This window comes from Ceratotherium simum, chromosome 20, assembly GCF_057802395.1.
Source record: "Ceratotherium simum simum isolate JZ-2026a chromosome 20, ASM5780239v1, whole genome shotgun sequence".
Taxonomy (NCBI): Eukaryota; Metazoa; Chordata; class Mammalia; order Perissodactyla; family Rhinocerotidae; genus Ceratotherium; species Ceratotherium simum.
In genome coordinates this window covers 38,822,084-38,843,165 of record NC_141919.1, presented here as the reverse complement: position 1 = coordinate 38,843,165, position 21,082 = coordinate 38,822,084, and the positions used below count along the sequence as shown (strand labels likewise).

General features: G+C 36.4%; 1 protein-coding gene across 5 annotated transcripts in view; it reads right to left on the bottom strand.

Moving 5' to 3' along the window:
* DENND4C (DENN domain containing 4C) overlaps nt 1–21,082 on the bottom strand; it is a 110,348-nt gene that overhangs the window by 63,180 nt on the left and 26,086 nt on the right. For 3 of the 5 annotated variants that reach the window (XM_087444669.1, XM_014792387.2, XM_004436772.3), the window contains exons 3-7: nt 9,639–9,891; nt 8,279–8,348; nt 6,371–6,540; nt 3,289–3,527; nt 1,079–1,145 (exon numbers count right to left, since the gene is read on the bottom strand). In XM_087444669.1, coding sequence (XP_087300795.1) covers nt 1,079–1,145; nt 3,289–3,527; nt 6,371–6,540; nt 8,279–8,348; nt 9,639–9,891 — 799 coding nt within the window. Of the gene's footprint in view, nt 1–1,078; nt 1,146–3,288; nt 3,528–4,885; nt 5,289–6,370; nt 6,541–8,278; nt 8,349–9,638; nt 9,892–21,082 lie in introns of those variants that run through there. The other 2 variants (XM_087444667.1, XM_087444668.1) reach the window with 2 other exon arrangements.

Below are 21,082 nucleotides of genomic sequence, written 5' to 3'. Positions count from 1 at the left end.
AAAAAAGATAAATTAACCAAGCCAATTTTGAAACCTAAACATTTAGATCAAGACTAAAATGGAAAATAGTTTAATATGCATACTGACAGTTTGGAAACATATACTATAATATAAAACAACAGCTGTATTTATTCAGAGGTATTGTATTAGTTCTTTTTAATTAAATGGCTAATTCAACTGAATTTTGATTCAGTTAACTGATTAAAATATAGTTATTTAAAAATTATGGAATAATTGCCTTTTAAAAGCCTCAAATTTATTTACTCTACAGACTGGTAAGCACTTGGCAGTTGCTTCATGTAGATTAATACTTGCTGAACTAAAGTACATTCAAGATTAACAATATTTCACTTAATGCTACCATATCACATATAATGTTGATAACATCTTGCAAAAAATTTTATAGATCAGTGCTACTCAAAGTGCCAGTCTAGAAACTGTCACTGGTCCAGGAAGAGATAGTATATACACGGAAAGTAAGCCATTTAGAAACTTTTAAGGCAATCTGACACTGCTCCCACATTCAAGTACATGATCAGTGGACTCATGTCTTTGGACAGGGTGTAGACAAGTTCATGTCTATACTGATCTCACATGGTAAGCTGCATATGTCACAAACTATACAGGTCTTCTATAGGTCTGTCACTAATTGCAAATAAAAAGAAACTGATCCTTTAACACAGACAGTGTCAAGAGCACTATTTAAGACTATTTCACTTTGGCCCTCTAACTGTAACTCATTTCATATTTAATATTTATTAGTCACTCCAATATTAAAAACATCCCCATAACATTGTACTGGGTTTTACATTATTAAAATCAGTTACATAAAGGCCATGTATGGACCAATGATGATAACGTCATGAACCAAGGATTATAATTATTCCAATTCTGTATACCCGAAACTCAAAAAACCAGTACAAAAGGATGTTCACTAAAGATATAAAATATAGAAAATTCAAGGACTTTTTGAATGCATATTGCTCCACCTCAAACCCAAAGAACCACAGAATCCACTCTGCAGTGACTAGAATGAACAGATGCAGAGCTCCCCTCAAGTACACTCTTTTTTGATTACCTGTACAAGGATTCTTGGTCTTTGTGGTGAAGGAAAAGGGATGTTGTGCATAAAATGTGAAATGTGCCTGGAAAAAAATTTGAAATAAAGATTATAATTACTTTTCTAAAATGCTTCATAGATTTTAACAAATCTTAAATATCATTATATATCATCCCAGATCTGACAAAGAAACTTACCTAAAACTTATGCTAAATAAATAAATTTACTTAATGTAAATAAATGTATTCATCCTGCTAAACTTCTGAAATGCACAATGTATCTACTGACTAAAAGTTCATATTAATAGACTATTATTTGTAGAAAAATAGGAGTAATATAAATATAGCTTTCATGAAAGAAGCTGATTTTTATTGCCCTGGTTGTCAGTGCCAATATGGGGAGCAACTAATTGTGATATAACGCATTAAAACTAATATAGAATTCAATCTTATTAATTTAATATTAATTTTATTAATATAGTTCTTTTACTACAACTTTGGGCAAACCATTTACTCTCTTTCTCTACCTATAAATAATGCTTCTTAAGTTTCTCTAAAGTTTTGAGCACTTAGGAGCCACTAAAATGCAAAGTACTACTTCAACTGAAAAAAAATTGATCGCCTACGGATTTTATTTTCACAAACTATTCATAGAACCTTAATTTTTCAAATAGGTTGCTAACTTGTCCCTAACATTAAATTTTACTTCAAACTATTTTATCTGACAGCTGAAAAGTAAATCTAGAATTATGAACCATTAGATTGGCATTCCAGGAGCACAACATGAAAGTCGAAACCATATTTTTATACCAAATTGTAATAACTGTATGCACAGTACTTTATTTTTTAAAGTTGATTTTTGAGCAGCGTTATTTTAAAACCTACAGATAATTGCCTCCACCTTATCCACTAAACTAGTGTTTCGCTGATATTCTTTCTGCTACAATGTGAAATTTTTAAATTCATTTATTTATTTATTTAGTGTGTGTGTGTGGGTGTGTGAGGAAGATCAGCCCTGAGCTAACATTCATGCCAATCCTCTTCTTTTTGCTGAGGAAGACTGGCCCTGGGCTAACATCCATGCACAGCATGCCCTGACAAGTAGTGTGTCAGTGCACGCCCAGGATCTGATCCCTGGCCGCCAGCAGCGGAGCGCACGCACTTAACCGCTACGCCACGGGGACGGCCCCAATGTGAAATTTTTAAAATTGTAAGAAAAATCTATGTTTATACATACTATAATACATTTCCACAAAGCTCTTGACACCTCTTGGTTTATTAGCAGGGTACATAAATTATTTACTATAATAAACAAAAGTCAACATGCCACTAGAAGTCAGAAAAGATGTGGTTTTAAAAAGACAGTGGCGGGGCCGGCCCGGTGGCTTAGCAGTTAAGTGCGCGCGCTCCGCTACTAGCGGCCCGGGTTCAGATCCTGGGCACGCACCGACGCACCACTTCTCGGGCCATGCTGAGGCTGCATCCCACATACAGCAACTAGAAGGATGTGCAACTATGACATACAACTATCTACTGGGGCTTTGGTGGGAAAAAAAAAAAAAAGGAGGAGGATTGGCAATAGATGTTAGCTCAGAGCCAGTATTCCTCAGCAAAAAGAGGAGGATTAGCATGGATATTAGCTCAGGGCTGATCTTCCTCACAAAAATAAATAAATAAATAACAAAAAATAAAAAGACAGTGGCTCCATATTTATTTTTCTTGCTTACAAAAGATTTCCACGACAAAGGGAATTACAAATCAAAAGGAAAACACGTAGAATTCTATCAATGCTAAAACCCAAATCTCACTTTTAATATCAATTAACTCACCTTTATTAATTTCTACATCAGTTTAGAGATGTTTTATAGCTAGAATTTGGAATGACCACTCGTATGGTTGGAGTGTGTGTGTGTGTGTGTGTGTGTGTGTAAAATCAACAGCTATTTTTCTCTTGATTAACAGAATGAATAGGAAGAACACATACAATACAACTTATATGAGTTTCCTCCTCAGCTGAATTCTCAAAAGATTATTATTTGGTCATCCTCACCACCACTCCTCAATTTTAAATGTGCAGTCAACGATTCAGGTGAAGAAGGGGGCAAGTTAAAAAGCAGGGTGACTGTGACTCTCCTTCCCTCAACTTTGCTGCTTAAAGTCAGGTAAACAATGAAATGTATATATATACACATCCCGTTTTTCCACCAGACATCTAATTATTACACATACTTTTCAATGGGAAGAGGATGTGGTCCAGACACAGAAAGTTTGTAGACAAACATGAGAAATTTTCTGAAAGCTTCAAAAAAAGGCCAGTGTGAGAGTAAACAAATGCATTTGTTTGAATTGATGGATTTGGAGACCATTTTTCTCTCCACAGGCGTCAAGAGGCCCAGCTGTAGAAGCTGTTTCTCTGTTAGAAGTTCCCGAGAGTAAGGTTCATAAAACTGGATGGCAGCTCCATATACCTATAGAGTAATAGAATTCTGTTATAAGATTTGAGTTTGTTTTTAAAAATTAATTTCTCCTTTTCTCTTATTCTACAAGAAATATTTGCTTAGAGTACATATGACAGAGAAATGAAAAAAAATCTCAAACATTGCTGATGGAAATATAAAATGGTGGAGCTGCTGTAGAAAACAGTTTGGTGGTTCCTCCAAAAGATAAACAAAGAATTACCATATGATCCAGCAATTCCACTCCTAGGTATATACTCAAAAGAATTGAAAGCAGGGACTCAAACAGATATTGGTACACCAATGTTCATAGCAGCATTAGTCACAAGAGCCAAAAGATGGAAACATTCAAATGTCCATCAACAAATGAATGGATAAACAAAATGTGGTATATACATGCAATGGAATATTATTCATTCTTAAAAAGGAATGAAATTCTGATAGATACTGCAACATGGATGAACCTTGAAAACATTATGCTAAATGAAATAAGCCAGACAGAAAAGGACAAATATTATATGATTCCACTTATATGAGCTACCTAGAATAGGCAAATTCCCAGAGACAGAAAGTAAAACAGAAGTTACCAGGGACTTGGGGTAGGAGTAGGGGAAGCTTCTGTTTAGGGTGATGAAAAAGTTCTGGAAATAGATAGTGATAATTTTATAAATATTATAACTATTTAATCACTATATATAGAGAGAGAGAGAGATAGATATCACATTAACCCTTGTCTTTACAGATACAACACTCCCAGATACAATTATTCCAAAGTGATTTCAAAGGTTTTTAACCAGCAACGTGACAAAAGCATCTCAATGAGGCTTTGTTGTTCTCTGCTGGTCAAAGCAAATTTGGTAACTCAGTATTTGAAGATCTTAAAATTTTCATTTATATTTATTGCTTTCAATGAGAAAAACTGTAAATGATTATTAAGCTAAAGAGTCAGCTTAGTTGTAAGCAATCCAGTTAATACAGTATTGGTCTTCATTCAGGGAGTATTTTACTATGTTCGAGACACTGTGCTGGATACTTAACCTTCATTATCTTAATACAGTGGTTGTAAACTTGTAGCCTGTAGAATGAGACCACAGATGTATTCTGTGTGACCCACAAGAGTCAGCTATGATTAGTTATACTTTTCAATAAAATTGACTTACCAAATCTCCTAAGAAAGTTTTTAATTTTAAAATTTCTAATATATCTGTAGTTTTATTTACTTTTTATTTCATAATATTATTTTTGCCATCTTTTTTTATTTTAAATTATCATTCTATGTCATTATTACTGCTTTATACAATACATGCTTTCAATTTTTGGCTACTACATATAAAGCATATACATGTCTTTTGGAGGATATATACACTCACTTCTCTTGGGATATGCTCAGGAGTGTAACTGCTGGGCTACAGGGTTGTTTCTTTCCCTTGCTGATAATGTAGAACTTCTTTATATATTCTGGATACAAGACCCTTGTTGAATACATATATTGCATTATTTTCTCCCAGCCTATGGCCTGCTTTTACACCTTCTTAATGGTATCTTTGAATGAACAGATTTTCTCAACTCCACTTAGGTCTTATTAGTCATCTTTTCTTTTATGGCTAGTGCTTTATGCATGCAGTTTCAACTAGCTTTGCTTATTCCTTCCATTTTAATACATCATCTGTGTTCTGACCCTCATTGTTGTTGAGAAATTAGCCGTCAATCTAATAGTTGTTCCTTTGAAAGCAAATACGTCTTTTCTTTCTGGTTGTTTTTGGTCCTTGTGTTCCACAATTTCACTATAATACAAAAAGACATGGTTTTGTATTTTTATTTTTTCTTTGCTGAAGGTTCAGAGAATATCTTTAACCTGAAGACTTAATTTTTCATTAATGCTGGAAAACTAGCAACCAACTATTGCTCTTAAAATGCTGCCTCTTCCTTTTCTACTCTCTCCTTCTGGAATTCATTAAATATCTACTGGTCCTTCTGATTCTATCCTCTACATTTTTTTTTTAAAGATTTTTTATTTATTTATTTTTTCCCCCAAAGCCCCAGTAGATAGTCGTATGTCATAGCTGCACATCCTTCTAGTTGCTGTATGTGGGACTCAGCCTCAGGATGGACGGAGAAGTGGTGCCTCGGTGCGCGCCCGGGATCCGAACCCGGGCTGCCAGCATCAGAGCGCGCGCACTTAACCACCAAGCCACGGGGCCGGCCCTATCCTCTACATTTTTAAAATTATTTTATGTTTTATGTTTTTCTGTGCCACATTTAAGGTAACCTATCTTCCATTTCATTAATTCTCCCTTCATATATATCTTACCTGCTTTTTAAACTATTCACTAAATTTTTAATTTTAAGGACCACATTTTTCATTTCTAGACATCTGATTCTTTTTCCAATCTGTCTACTCATTTTTCAAAATACTCTGTTTTTTCTTTGATGTTTTGAGCCCCTCTTTTAGGTCTTGAATCATTTCAATTATATATTCAATTTATAATATCTTTCATATTGTCATTCTATCATTTCAGTATCTTGAGGGTCTAATCCAGCTTTGTATTGTGTCTTGTTGATTTCTCCTATGATACCTATGTCTTCTAACTTTGACTATACTCTGATCTTGAGGCCTGGGTTTTAGGGGTGTCTCTCCAGAGAGACTTTATATTTGCTTCTGTACAATCTCCAGGGGTATCAGCATCTTGATACCAATTTTCACGTTGACTTCTCACCTTGGGCATTATAGTACAAATTTAAACTAAATTGTATTGTATCCAAATAATCCTAACATTCAAATAAAACCTATATTAACCATTTTATGGGATAAAATCACGGACAAATTAGGTTTAATAAAAGAGGAAAAAATATACCTTTTCGGCAGAAGAACCTGTCAGGACAAAAGTTGAAAAAACTGGAAGTGGGTATTTGCTTTGGGGATCCCAACATTCAATAGTAGCTCCCATAGGAAGGCAGAAGAGAGGTACAGATTCTGAGAGTGGAAATGACTCATAGTCATCTTCTGGATATCTAAAAATTAAACCTTTTGGAGAAAGGAGGCAATAATGAATTTTTTTTAAATAGTTACTTTTCCATAAATTATACGTGATACCTATTAATAGGATATGTTAATAGCAAATTCCATGGAAATATTTATGTGTAAAATTTCAAAATCAATTTTTCTCTTGCCATATCAGAAATTAAATTAATAAATTTACTCGTTATTTTTTACCCATGGACGTAAGTTCATTCTAACAGTAAAATGTATTAAATATACTAGTTAAAAGTCTATTCAACAGGATCACCAATCTTAATGCATCTTCTTCTACGTATTGCCAACATCTTACAGAGAATGGTAAGAAACATACAGGAAAATTTACCAACTATTTCAGTTAGTCTTCTGTAAAAAATTCAGGGAACAGACAAGTGTTATGAAATAATGCCAAGGCAACAGAAATTATCACAGCCCCTACACTCAGCCTGAGAGAGAAGCAGTGTAAAAGGCATGCAACATGAAAAGTAAATGAGACAGAAACCCTTGGGACTGAGTACAGAGTATGTGAGACTAAAGAAATAGGAGCAGGGGACACTGTGAGAAGCATAACAAAGCCCCTTCAGAATAAAGCAGCTACATGGCATCAGTTCAGCAGCCTCTGATGTCTCTAATATGGAGCCCATATCTAAGTTAAACACTTGAAAATCAGTAGCAGAATTTTGAGTCCAAATTCAGTCTCCAAAACTCTGTATTCTAAAATATGTCTTATATCAAATACCTGAATACTTTCACAAAGCTTGTTCCTGTAAGTTCTTTTTCCCAAAAAAATGACACTTTCTCCCCACAAAAAAAATTTTTTTAGGAAATCACATACAACCAACATATTACAGCAATGTTAACATTTTAAAATGATACTGAAATTTATAATTGTTAGTTGCTGCATTTTATTTTATTATATAAGCTAAACGGTCTGATTCATTAGTATGAATGTCTTCACGAGGACAAACAAAATTTTTCAGATATGGATTTGCTTGACTTCTCTTAAGTAAAACTTTATTCCAAAAATTGTGCATGATCAAAAAGTAATTTGACACTGCTTCTTTTCACAAAGAAGTATCCAGTATCTCTTCTATTTACAACTGGAGCATACCTGTATTTTCAGTTTTTATCCCACCATACCAGTGGGATGAAGAGGTCACACTTAAATCTTTACAGCCCTTGACACTTTACTGTGCAGTAAGAATGTGGCGATAGATTTCTCAAACACTTCATGGCAGAAAAGTTTCTCAGGCCCTCCTCTCCTCCATATAGCTGATTCTTTGCAACAAGGGAGAAAGGAAGCAAGTCCACCTTTCATGGCAAGTAACATGTGGTTTCAAATCAGACACACAGAGATAAGAGAAGGAAATATAAGAAGTAAAGATGCAGTTTGACACCTTTCTGATTGCCAAAATATAAAAGGTCAGAGAGTAAGCAGTTTTCCAATGAACTGTTAAATCTATTAGTGTAGACTAAAAGCTTGAATGCTTATTCCACAAATGCTTGCTTAAGATGAAAGTTTCTATTTAACTAACAACATGTTTTTGTGTGTGGAGGGGGTAATATTAACATATTTTGTAATATGTAATATGTATTTAAGAAAACTTATGCCTTTACATACTAAAAGTAACATAATCAATTTATGAATAGATCGATTCTACAAACTACATGAGGGAGCATACATTGTCTCTTCTAACCAAATGTTAATGTGCAGTACAGTAATAGAGAATTTTTTTAATGTACTTACCAGCTTTATATGCTATTGCATTAGAAGCAGGCACAGACTTCTTATAACACAGAAACACACTGGAACCCCACTGTAAAACATAAATTAGGTTTAAAAAAGACAAGAGTGAAAATAAATTGATTTTGTTGAATGTCTTCTAAAGATTCTAATTATTTATTCAGAGAAGTCTATTTAAAACATATGTTCATCAAACAGACTATATACTATAAAATACAGCAAAACAGGAAGTTGACAATACTAAAGAAAAGAAAGGAGTAAAAAACACTGCCACAAAAATTAAAATGATGTGAAGGTAGTTTCAAAAAGTTTAGAATTCTGTAATCATCCAAAGACTGCCTCTATTTAAAAGAGTCAGCACAAAGTGGAGTTGGCACTGGAGCCCAAACCAGGGAAGATGGGGGTCACTGGGGTGCTATGAAGTCATCACCTCTAGAGGCAAACCTGCGTCTACTAAGTGCCACAGGTGCATTAGTCACCTCCGCCTATACCAACTTTAAGCTAATATTAGTTTATCTAAAGATATCTAAAGATATCTAAAGATATTTTTCAAAATAAATCTGACTCAGTAAACTCGAGCCTCATAAAACTATAAATCAAATGTATATGTTTTTCATCAGAGCCTTTTAAAAAAATAAGTATGTAAAAACCATAATATTTATTTTATTTTATTTATTTTTTTTTTGTGAGGAAGATCAGCCATGAGCTATCACCCATGCCAATCCTTCTCTTTCTGCTGAGGAAGACCAGCCCTGAGCTAACATCTATTGCCAATTCTCCTCTTTTTTTTTCCCCTTTTTCTCCCCAAAGCCCCAGTAGATAGTTGTATGTCATAGTTGTACGTCCTGGCAGTTGCTGTATGTGGGATGCTGCTCAGCATGGCCCGACAAGCAGTTCATCGGTGTGCCCCAGGGATCTGAACCCGGGCTGCTAGTAGCAGAGCATGTGCACTTAACCGCTAAGCCACGGGGCCGGCCCCAAAAACTATATTTAAAATAATTAAACATAAAGGAAGTCTCTGCAAAGTCTCCCTGCAGTTGTCTTTGAAGACACCACTGAAACGTAAAAGCTAATAAAACCTCTGTATTAGCATAACATAGGCGATATTGGCATGTACAAAAAAAAAAAAGAAAAATCCCTGACTTCAAGTATCTATTTTCTGGATGAAATTATTCTAAAATATCTGATAGCCAAGGACTTTTAAAATCATTATGAATCATAAAAATTAGAGAGCTAAAAGTAATAAAAACAATTATGAAAATATAAATTATACAAGCAATAATAAACAGGAGTCCAAAAATTATATATATATTTTTTTTGGTTTTCATATGAAACTTTGAAAATGAAACAACTTTCTTCTTACCATTCCACAGTTTAAGTTTTTGTCAACTTTGCAGAAAGTATGAGGAGGGGTTTCTCCTTTACTGGTTACAATAACACAGATATCAGTTACAGCCAAGGAATTCTGGGGTCGAATTAGAGGAGCCCTTCGGTAAGTGATAAAGATTCTCTGTGACGTAGTTGAACTATTGTTGACATTGGCACAGCGACCATAGGGTGTGGCTTGGATCACTTCACATCCTGGAATAAGCCTTTCTTTCCCTTCGTATAAAACTCTGCATGGCAGGGAGGGGAGACATAGACAGACAGATAAGTAAACACATTTCAGGTTAATGCCAGTTTTCTTCTTGAAAACAACAACAACAAAAAACCCCTTTCGTCTCTCCTTTGTTTCTCAAATCTTAATTGCAAACCGAAACTAAAATTATTACTTTATAAGAATTATAAATGTCTTAACTACTATTTTTCAACAGGTAGAATATAATTTTAAGAGATGTAAATAGGATCAAACAACTTGATTTTTTATTGCTTATTTATTACAAGAAACATATGAAAGAAGAAAGGGGCAACACCATACACATCTTCAGGTCAATTCCCAGAAGTTTTAATCAAGTATTCAGGTGTTTTCACAAAATTTTCCTTCATAATTCCTGTCAAAATTTTACCTTTAAAAATCCTTTGACTGAAATTACAAAACATTATTTAAAGAAATTACAGATGAGCTAATAAATAAAAAGATATCGCATGGTCACGGATAGGACAACTTAATATTGATAAGATGTCAATATTCCCCAAATAGATTTACAGAATCAACATAATTCCTATCTAAATGCTAGCTGCCTTTTTTTGTAAAAATTAGCAACATCATCCTAAAGCTCAGATGGACACGCAAAGGATCCAGTACAGCCAAAGCAATCTGGAAAAAAAAGAACAAAGTTAGAGGACTCACACTCCCCCAATTCAAAACTTACTACAAATCTAGTCATCAGTACAGTGTGGTACTGGCATAAGAACAAACATATAAATCAATGGAATAGCACAGACAGTCGAGAATTAAACCTGTCCATTTACAGTCAATTGCTTCTGACAAGAGTGCCAAGACTATTCAATGGGGAAAACACAGTCTTTTGAACAAATGGTGCTGGAACAACTGAATATGCAAACACAAAAGAATGAAGTCAGACCCCTTCCTTACACTACACACCAGAAAACTCAAAAAGGATCAAACACTTAAATGTAAGAAATAAAACTACAGAACTCTTAGAAAAAAACACGGGAACAAATCTTTGTGAACTTGGGGTAGACAAAGACTTCTTATATATGACATCAAAAGCACAAGTGACAAAAGAAAAACAGATAAACTGCATTTCATCAAAATTAAAAACTTCTAGAGGAGTGACATCAGCATCGCAGCAGAGTGAGCTTTCCCGTAAACTCTTCCCCCAATAAGATACAACAAAAGGGTCAATCATAGACCAACAAGAGACACTAACACTGCACAAAGGGACATGGGAAAGACCCACAGTGCTGCACATCTGACAGTGGACGTGCTGGGACCCCCTGAGGGAGTGGGGAGAGGTAAGCAGAAATCCTCTCCCTCCCCATCAGATCGGCGACTCAGGTCGCGTGGCTCCCAGACAGAGGGGAGAGGTGGCCCTCTGTGGGGAAACTGTAGGCTTCCTCTTCAGGCTCTCTCAGCCAGTGGGAAACTCCCACACAGAGGACTCAGAACTGCTGGAGGGGTGCCATCAACATTTGAGCACCCCAGGAGAGCGGATAATGAGGGGCGAGCAAAAAGCACCCCGCCCCCAGGGACCCAGCAGGCAAAAGAGAGAGGCCTCCCCCACCGCATGCCCGACACTACAGCTCAGCCGACCAATCAGAGCAGCCCCGGAGGAGCGTGGGCAGCCCTCGGTGGCGGAGCAGCCGCAGCAGAGAGCAGCGGGCTCAGATTACACAGCCCTTGACCCCCAAACGGTGACGGCAGGTGAAAACTGCAAACAGATATTGCCAGGATGAGGAAAAACAAAGCCAATACAGCACACACAATGCAAAAGTAAATTAAATCGCAAGACCAGAAAGAAAATGACAAGCACCCAGAAATCAACCCTGAAGGCACAGAAATCCATAACCTAAATGACAGAGAATTCAAAATAGCTATCATAAAAAAGCTCAATGTGAGGCCGGCCCCGTGGTGTAGCGGTGTGCACGCTCCGCTGCTCACGGACTGGGTTCGGATCCCAGGAGCACACAGAGGCACCACTTGTCGAGCCATGCTGTGGTGGCGTCCCATGTAAAGTGGAGGAAGATGGGCACAGATGTTAGCCCAGGGCCAGTCTTCCTCAGCATAAAAAAAAAAAAAAAAAAAGGAGGACTGGCATGGATGTTAGCTCAGGGCTGATCTTCCTCACAAAAAGAAAAAAAGCTCAACAAAATACAAGAAAACACAGATAAACAATTCAACGAGATACGGAGTTTCTTCACAAAAGAGATTGAAATCATAAAGAAAAACCAATCAGTATTGATGGAAATGAAGAACACAATGGAAGAGATAAAGAAGAATATGGAATCTTTAAAGAACAGAGCTGACAATATGGAGTAAAGAATTAGCATTATAGAGGATAGGAATACAGATATGCTGCAAATGGAGGAGGAGAGAGAACTAAGACTAAAAAGAAATGAAGAAAGTCTCCGAGAAATATCCGACTCAATTAGGAAATGTAACATAAGAATTATAGGTATTCCTGAGGGAGAAGTGAGGGAAAGAGGAACAGAGAGCCTATTCGAGGAAATAATAGCTGAGAACTTCCCAAATCTGGGGAAGGAGCAGGAAATATCAGTAAGTGAAGCCAATACATCACCTAAATACGTCAAGAGGCAAAAGCCCACTCCAAGGCATATAGTAGTAAAACTGGAAAAAGTCAACAACAAAGAAACAATATTAAGGGCAGCTAGACAAAAACAAAGAATAACGTACAAAGGAACTCCCATCAGGCTCTCAGCGGATTTCTCAACCGAAACTTTATAGGCTAGGAGAGACTGGAATGATATATTCAAAATACTGAAAGACAAAAACTTTCAGCCAAGAATACTCTATCCAGCAAAAATATCCTTCAAATATGATGAAGAAATAATAACTTTCCCAGATAAACAAAAGCTAAGGGAGTTCATGGCCACGAGACCCCCACTATAAGAAATGTTCAAGAAGGCCCTCAGGCCTGAAAAAAAGAAGAGAAAGGGACTACAAAGCTTGGAGCAAGGAGAAAAATAGGTAGACAAAACCAGAAAAATAGTAGATCTTTACTGGAATAGGTTAGCAACCACTTAAATACCAAAATCAAAGATCAAAGGAAGGAATTCACCAAAAATAAATGTAACCTCATCACTTTAAACACACACCCATAACACAAGATAGAATAAGTTGTCAGGGCCGGCCCCATGGCTTAGCGGTTAAGTGCGTGCGCTCCGCTGCTGGCGGCCCGGGTTCGGATCCCGGGCACGCACTGACGCACCGCTTCTCCGGCCATGCTGAGGCCGCATCCCACATACAGCAACTAGAAGGATGTGCAGCTATGACATATAACTATCTACTGGGACTTTGGGGGGAAAAAAATAAATAAATAAAATCTTGAAAAAAAAAAAGAATAAGTTGTGACAAGAACAACTTAGAAGGGGGAGAGGAAAGAGATAGGACTGACTTAGTATAAGGGAATAAGAGGCCATCAGATAATGGACTATCTCATACACAAGATTTTTTACACAAACCTCAAGGTAACCACTAAACAAATAATGAGAACAAAATCACATACGATAAATAAAGAGAAAACTAAAAGAGTCATAAGACAGACCAACCAAATTGAATGGGCAGTCCGAAACACATGGGACAAGAAACAAAGGAAATCCAAAAGAACTGGAAAATAAGTGATAAAACAGCAACATTAAGCCCTCATATATCAATAATTACTCTAAATGTAAATGGATTGAAATCTCCAATCAAAAGACAAAGAGCGGCAGGATGGATTAAAAAGCAAGACCCAACAATATGCTGCCTCCAGGAAACACATCTCAGCTCTAAAGACGAGCACAGGCTCAGAGTGAAAGGATGGAAGACAATACTCCAAGCTAATGGCAAACAAAAGAAAGCAGGTGTTGCCATACTCATATCAGACAAAGCAGACTTCAAGATAAAACAGGTTAAGAGAGACAAAGAGGGGCAATATATGATGATAAAAGAGATGCTTCACCAAGAAGACATATCAATTATAAATATATATGCACCCAACATAGGAGCACCAAAGTACGTAAAGCAACTATTAACAAACCTAAAAGGAGATATTAACAACAACACAATAATAGTATGGGATCTTAATACCCCACTTACATCAATGGGTAGATCATCCAGACAAAAAGTCAATAAAGAAACAGTGGACTTAAATGAAAAACAGGACGAGATGGACCTAATAGACATACACAGAGCACTCAATCCAAAAACAGCTGACTACACATTCTTCTCAAGCACACACAGAACATTCTCATGGATAGACCATATGCTGGGAAACAAGGCAAGCCTCAATAAATTTAAGAAGATTGGAATCATAACAAGCATCTTTTCAGACCATAATGCTATGAAACTGGAAATTAACCACAAGAAAAAAACTGGGAAAGTGACAAAGATGTGGACGTTAAACAACATGCTACTGAACAACCAATGGATCATTGATGAAATTAAAGGAGAAATCAAAAAATATCTGAAAACAAACGAAAATGAAAATACATCATACCAACTCATATGAGATGCAGCAAAAGCAATCGCAAGAGGGAAATTCATAGCAATACAGGCCCATCTCAACAAACAAGAAAAAGCCCTGACAAGCAACCTTAAATTACACCTAACAGAACTAGCAAAAGAACAAAGCCCAAAGTCAGCAGAAAGAGAGAAATAATAAAAATTAGAGCAGAAATAAATGAAATTGAGACAAAAAAAAAAGTAGAAAGCATTAATGAAACAAAGAGTTGGTTCTTTGAGAACATAAAAAAAATTGACAAACCCTTAGCCAGACTTACTAAGAAAAAAAGAGAAAAGGCTCAAAAAAATAAAATTAGAAGTGAAAGAGGAGAAATTACAACAGATACCACAGAAATACAAAGGATTATAAGAGAATACTATGAGAAACTATATGCCAAAAAATTGGACAATCTAGAAGAAATGGATAAATTCTTAGATTCATACAACCTCCCAAAACTGAACCAAGAAGAAATAGAGAATCTGAATAGACCAATCACAAGTAAAGAGACTGAAACAGTAATCAAAAACCTCCCAAAAAATAAAAGTCCAGGACCAGATGGCTTCTCCGGTGAATTTTACAAAACATTCAAAGAAGATCTAATGCCCATCCTTCTCAAACTATTCCAAAAAACAGAGGAAGATGGAACACTTCCTAACTCATTCTATGAGGCCAACATCACCCTGATACCAAAGCCAGACAAAGACAATACAAAAAAGTAAAATTCCAGGCCAATTTCACTGATGAACATAGATGCAAAAATACTCAACAAAGGGCCGGCCCTGTGGCTTGGTGGTTAAGTGCGCGCGCTGCGATGCTGGCGGCCCGGGTTCGGATCCCGGGTGCGCATCGAGGCACCACTTCTCTGTCCATCCTGGGGCCGAGTCCCACATACAGCAACTAGAAGGGTGTGCAGCAGTGACATACAACTATCTACTGGGGCTTTGGGGGCAAAAAATAAAATAAATAAAATCTTTAAAAAAAAAAAAAAAAAAAAATACTCAACAAAATATTGGCAAACTGAATACAGCGATACATTAAAAAGATCATACACCATGATCAAGTGGGATTTATACCAGGGACGCAGGGATGGTTCAACATCCGCAAATCAATCAATGTGATACACCATAGCAACAAAATGAGGAATAAAAACCACACGGTCATCTCAATAGATGCAGAGAAGGCATTTAACAAGATCCAACATCCATTTATGATAAAAACTCTCAACAAAATGGGCATAGAAGGAAAGTTCCTCAACATAATAAAGGCTATTTATGACAAACACACAGCCAACATCATACTCAATGGGGAAAGTGTGAAAGCCATTTCTCTGAGAACAGGAACGAGACAAGGCTGCCCATTCTCACCACTCTTATTCAACATAGTACTGGAGGTTTTGGCCAGAGCAATTAGGCAAGAAAAAGGAATAAAAGAAATCCAAATAGGCAACGAAGAAGTGAAACTCTCGCTAGTTGCAGATGACATGATTTTATATATAGAAAACCCTAAAGAATCCATTGGAAAACTATAAGAAATAATCAACAACTACAGCAAAGTCGCAGGGTAAAAAAATCAACCTACAAAAATCAGTTGCATTTCTGTATACTAATAATGTACTAACAGAAAGAGAGCTCAAAATGATAATACCATTTACAACTGCATCAAAAAGAATAAAATATCTAGGAATAAATCTTACCAAGGAGGTGAAAGACCTATACAATGAAAACTACAAGACATTATTGAAAGAAATCGATAATGATATAAAGAAATGGAAAGATATCCCATGCACATGGATTGGAAGAATAAACATAGTTAAAATGTCTATATTACCTAAAGCAATCTACAGATTCAATGCAATCCCAATCAGAATCCCAATGACATTCTTCATGGAAGTAGAAAAAAGAATACTAAAATTCATATGGGGCAACAAAAGACCCTGAATAGCTAAAGCAATCCTAAGAAAAAAGAACAAAGCTGGAGGCATCACAATCTCTGACTTCAAAACATACTACAAAGCAATAACAATCAAAACAGCACGGTACTGGTACAAAAACAGACACACAGATCAATGGAACAGAACTGAAAGCCCAGAAATAAAACCACACATGTACAGACAGCTAATTTTCAACGAAGGATCTAAGAACATACAATGGAGAAAGGAAAGTTTCTTCAATAAATGGTGTTGGGAAAACTGGACAGTCACATACAAAAGAATGAAAGTGGACCATCTGCTATCGCCATTCACAAAAATTAACTCAAAATGGATCAAAGACCTGAAGTAAGACCTGAAACTATAAAACTCATAGAAGAAAATATAGGCAACACACTATTTGACAGTGGTCATAAAGGAATCTTTTCGGATGCCATGCCTACTCAGAATAGGAAAACTAAAGAAAAAATAAGCAAGTAGGACTTCATCAGATTAAAGAGCTTCTACAAGGCAAATGAAACCAGGATCAAAATGAATAGACAACCAACCAGCTGGGAGAAAATATTTGCAAATCATATATCCAAAAAGGGGTTACTCTCCATAATATATAAAGAACTCACACAACTGAACAACAAAAAAAACAAACAACCTGATCAAAAAATGGGCAGAGGAGGGCCGGCTCTGTGGCTTGGCGGTTAAGTGCGCGTGCTCTGATGCTGGCGGCCCGGGTTCGGATCCCGGGCGCGCCCCAAGGCACCACTTCTCCGTCCAGCGCGAGGCCGAGTCCCACGTACAGCAACTAGAAGGATGTGAACCTATGACATACAACTATCTGCTGGGGCTTTGGGGGGAAAAAAATGAATAAATAAAATCTTTAAAAAAAAAAAAAAAAAAAAAAAATGGGCAGAGGAAATGAACAAGACACTTCTCCAAAGAAGATATACAGATGGCCAATAGGCATATGAAAAGATGTTCATCACTAATCATCAGGGAAATGCAAATCAAAACAACACTAAGATATCACCTTACACCCATTAGAATGGCTATAATCACCAAGACAAAAAACAACAAATGTTGGAGAGGATGTGGAGAAACGGGAACCCTCATACACAGCTGATGGGAATGCAAACTGGTGCAGCCTCTAGGTAAAACAGTATGGAGAGTCCTCAAAAAATTAAAAATGGAAATACCCTCTGATCCAGCTATCCCACTACTGGGAATCTAGCCAACGAACCTGAAATCAACAATCCAAAGAGGCTTATGCACCCCTATGTTCATTGCAGCATTATTGACTATAGCCAAGAAGTGGAAGCAACCTAAGTGTCCCTCAACTGATGATTGGATCAAGAAGATGTGGTATATATATATATATATATACAATGGAATACTACTCAGCCATAAACAAAGACAAAATAGTTCCATTTGCAACAACATGGATGGACCTGGAGGGTATTATGTTAAGCGAAATAAGCCAGAAAGAGAAAGACAAACCGTATGATCTCACTCATATGTGGAATATAAACCAACACATGGACAGAGAAAACTGTATTGTGGTCATCAGGGGCAATGGGGGTGAGGGGTGGGCACGAGGCGTGAAGGGAGACATGTATATGGTGATTGACAAACAAAAATGTACCACAAAAATTTCACAATGTTATAAACTATTAAGACATCAATTAAAAAAAAAAGAAAACTTCTATGCTACAATTGATAAGTGAAAACATAACCCACAGGGTGCGAGAAAATATTTGCAAATCACATATCTAATTAGGGAATTCTTTCCAGAATATGTAAAGAACTCTTACAACTCAATATAAAAAGATAAATAACAGGGGCCAGCCTGGTGGCATAGTGGTTAAGTTCATGCGCTCCGCTTAAGCAGCCCGGGGTTCGCAGGTTCAGATCCCGAGCGTGGACCTACGCGCCGCTCACCAAACCATGCTGTGGCAGTGTCCCATATATAAAATAGAGGAAGATGGGCACAGATGTTAGCTCAGGGCCAATCTTCCTCAGCAAAAAGAGAAAGACTGGCAACGGATGTTAGCTCATGGGCAATCTCCCTTACCATAAAAAAAAAAAAAAAGATAAACAACACAATTTAAAAATGGGCACAGTACTGGCAAAGGATGTATGAGAATCCTCTGTGCTATCTTTACAACTCTTTCGTAAAACTAAAAATATTTTATAATAAACATTTTCTTTTTTTTTAAAGTGAGCAAAGAATCTAAACAGAGATTTGTCCACAGAAGATACACAAATGCCCAAAAGCACATGAAAAGATAATCAACATATTAGCCATTAGGGAATTGCAAATCAAAACCACAATGAGATACCACTTCACATCCCCTAGGATGGCTATAATCAAAAAAGAAAGATAATAAGTGTTGGTGAGGGTGAAGAGAAATTGGAATCCTCATACATTGTTGGTGGAAATCAACTGCTTTGGAAAACAGTTTGACAGTTCCTCAAAGGGTTAAACATAGAGTTTCCATACGACCTAGCAATTCTACTCCTAAGTATATACCCAAGAGAAATGAAAACATCCATCTGCACAAACACTGGTACACAAATGCTCATAACAGCATTACTTATCATAGCCAAAAAGTGGAAACAATCAAATGGCCATCAACTAATGAATGGATACAAAGAATGTGGTATAGCCATATAACAGAATATTGTTCAGCAATAAAAAGGAATGAAGTACTGACACATGGTACAACATGGATGAACCTTGTAAACACGTTAGGTGAAAGAAGCCAGACAAAAAGACCACATATTATATGATTCATGAAATGTCCAGAATAGGCATATCTATAGAGACAGAAAGTAAATTAGTAGTTGCCTAGGACTAGAGGGTGGGAAGGAGCATGAGAGAGTGACTGCTAACGGGTATGGGGTTTCTTTTTAGTGTGATGAAAATGTTCTAAAATTAACTGCAGTGATGACTGCCCAACTCTGTGACTATACTAAAGACCACCGAATTGTACACTTTAGATGGGTGAATTGTGTGATATGTGAATTATATCTCAATGAAGCTGTTAAAGCCTAAGTAATATTAAAATATAACATAAAGCCTCTATATTTAAATCAGGATAGTACTGACAAACAAGTGAACAGAAAGAACAACGAACTCAAAAGAAAACCTAGTATATGATAAAGGTGACATCTCAATATACTGAGAGAAAGATGGACTTGTTAACTTAAGCAGTGCTTCGATAACTGACTTGCCGTTTGGGAAAAAAATAAAATTCTATCTATACTTCACACTATACACAGGCAGGGCTCACAGTGGATCACAGGTGTAAATATAAAGAACGAAACCATACTAGTACTAAAAGAAAACCTAGCAGTGGGAAAAACATAACTATGACTCAAAATCTAGAAGCAAAAGAGTAAGAAAATAGACATCATAAAATAAACTTTTACACGACAAAAAAACACTATAAGCCAAGTCAAAAAGACAAATTACAAACTTGGAGAAAACACAATACATAAAACTACATAAATACATAAAATAATACATAACAAGGCTAAAAACCTGTTTTTAAAAAGACACTAAGAAAGAGTTAAAATGCCAAAAGACATAAACAATTCACAAAAGAAAAAAGGAAAACAGTCCTTAAACATGTGAAGAAATGCTTAACCCCATTAAAATTACTGACATACCATTTCTCTACTGTGAGACTGACAAAAATTCAAAAATCTGATCACATACTTTCTTAATGGGACTCTGGGGAAAGAAGCACATATGTTGACGGTGGGAGTATAAAATGGTACAACTGAATGGAGGGAAATTTGGTAACATTTAACGAAATTATATATGCATTTATCTTTTAACCCAGGAATTCCCTTCTAGGATCTACCTGAAAATATACCTCCAGAAATATGTAACAATATATGCACGAAGTTATTCACCAAAGCGTTCTTGTAATAGCACAAGATTGGAAAGAACCCAGATGTCCATCAGTAGAAGTTTGGTTGAAGAAAGTATAGCCCATACATCCACACGAACAAGTACTATAGAACTGTAAAAAAAAGAATGAGAAAGATCTCCATGTTCAGATACAGAGTGATACCCAGGATACATTGTTAGGTGAAAGAAGCAAAGTGTAAAATAGTGTATATAGTATCTACATTTTCTCTAAGAGAAAGAAATAAAAATACACACACATACATGTTTGTTTATTTTTGTAAAAACACACAGCAAAAGGATAAATCAGAAACCACATAACGGGAGGAGAGGGCAGAAAGCACAGAGAAAGGAGTAGAGGAAATAGAGACTGAAGCAATACTTCTCTAAATTTATCTTCTTACATGTTTTGAACCATGACAACATTTTCCATATCAAATTATTTTAGGGCCGGCCCCGTGGCTTGGCGGTTAAGTGCACGCACTGTGCTGCCGGCGGCCCGGGTTCGGATCCCGGGTGCGCACCAACGCACCGCTCCTCTGGCCATGCTGGGGCCGCGTCCCACATACGGCAACTAGAAGGATGTGCAGCTATGACAGACAACTATCTGCTGGGGCTTTGGGGGAAAAATAAATAAATAAAAAATCTTTAAAAAAAAAAAAATTATTTTAAAAAAAATGAAACAAATAAAAAGATGAACTTAACTGCATAGCAAATTGGTAACACAACCACATAGAAAAACTATTTCATATAATTTTTTAACACAGTACACTGTAAATGCTTAATGCATTTTATTCTAAGGACAAGGAACTCAGTAAACAAGTTTATTATTGGTAGTAATA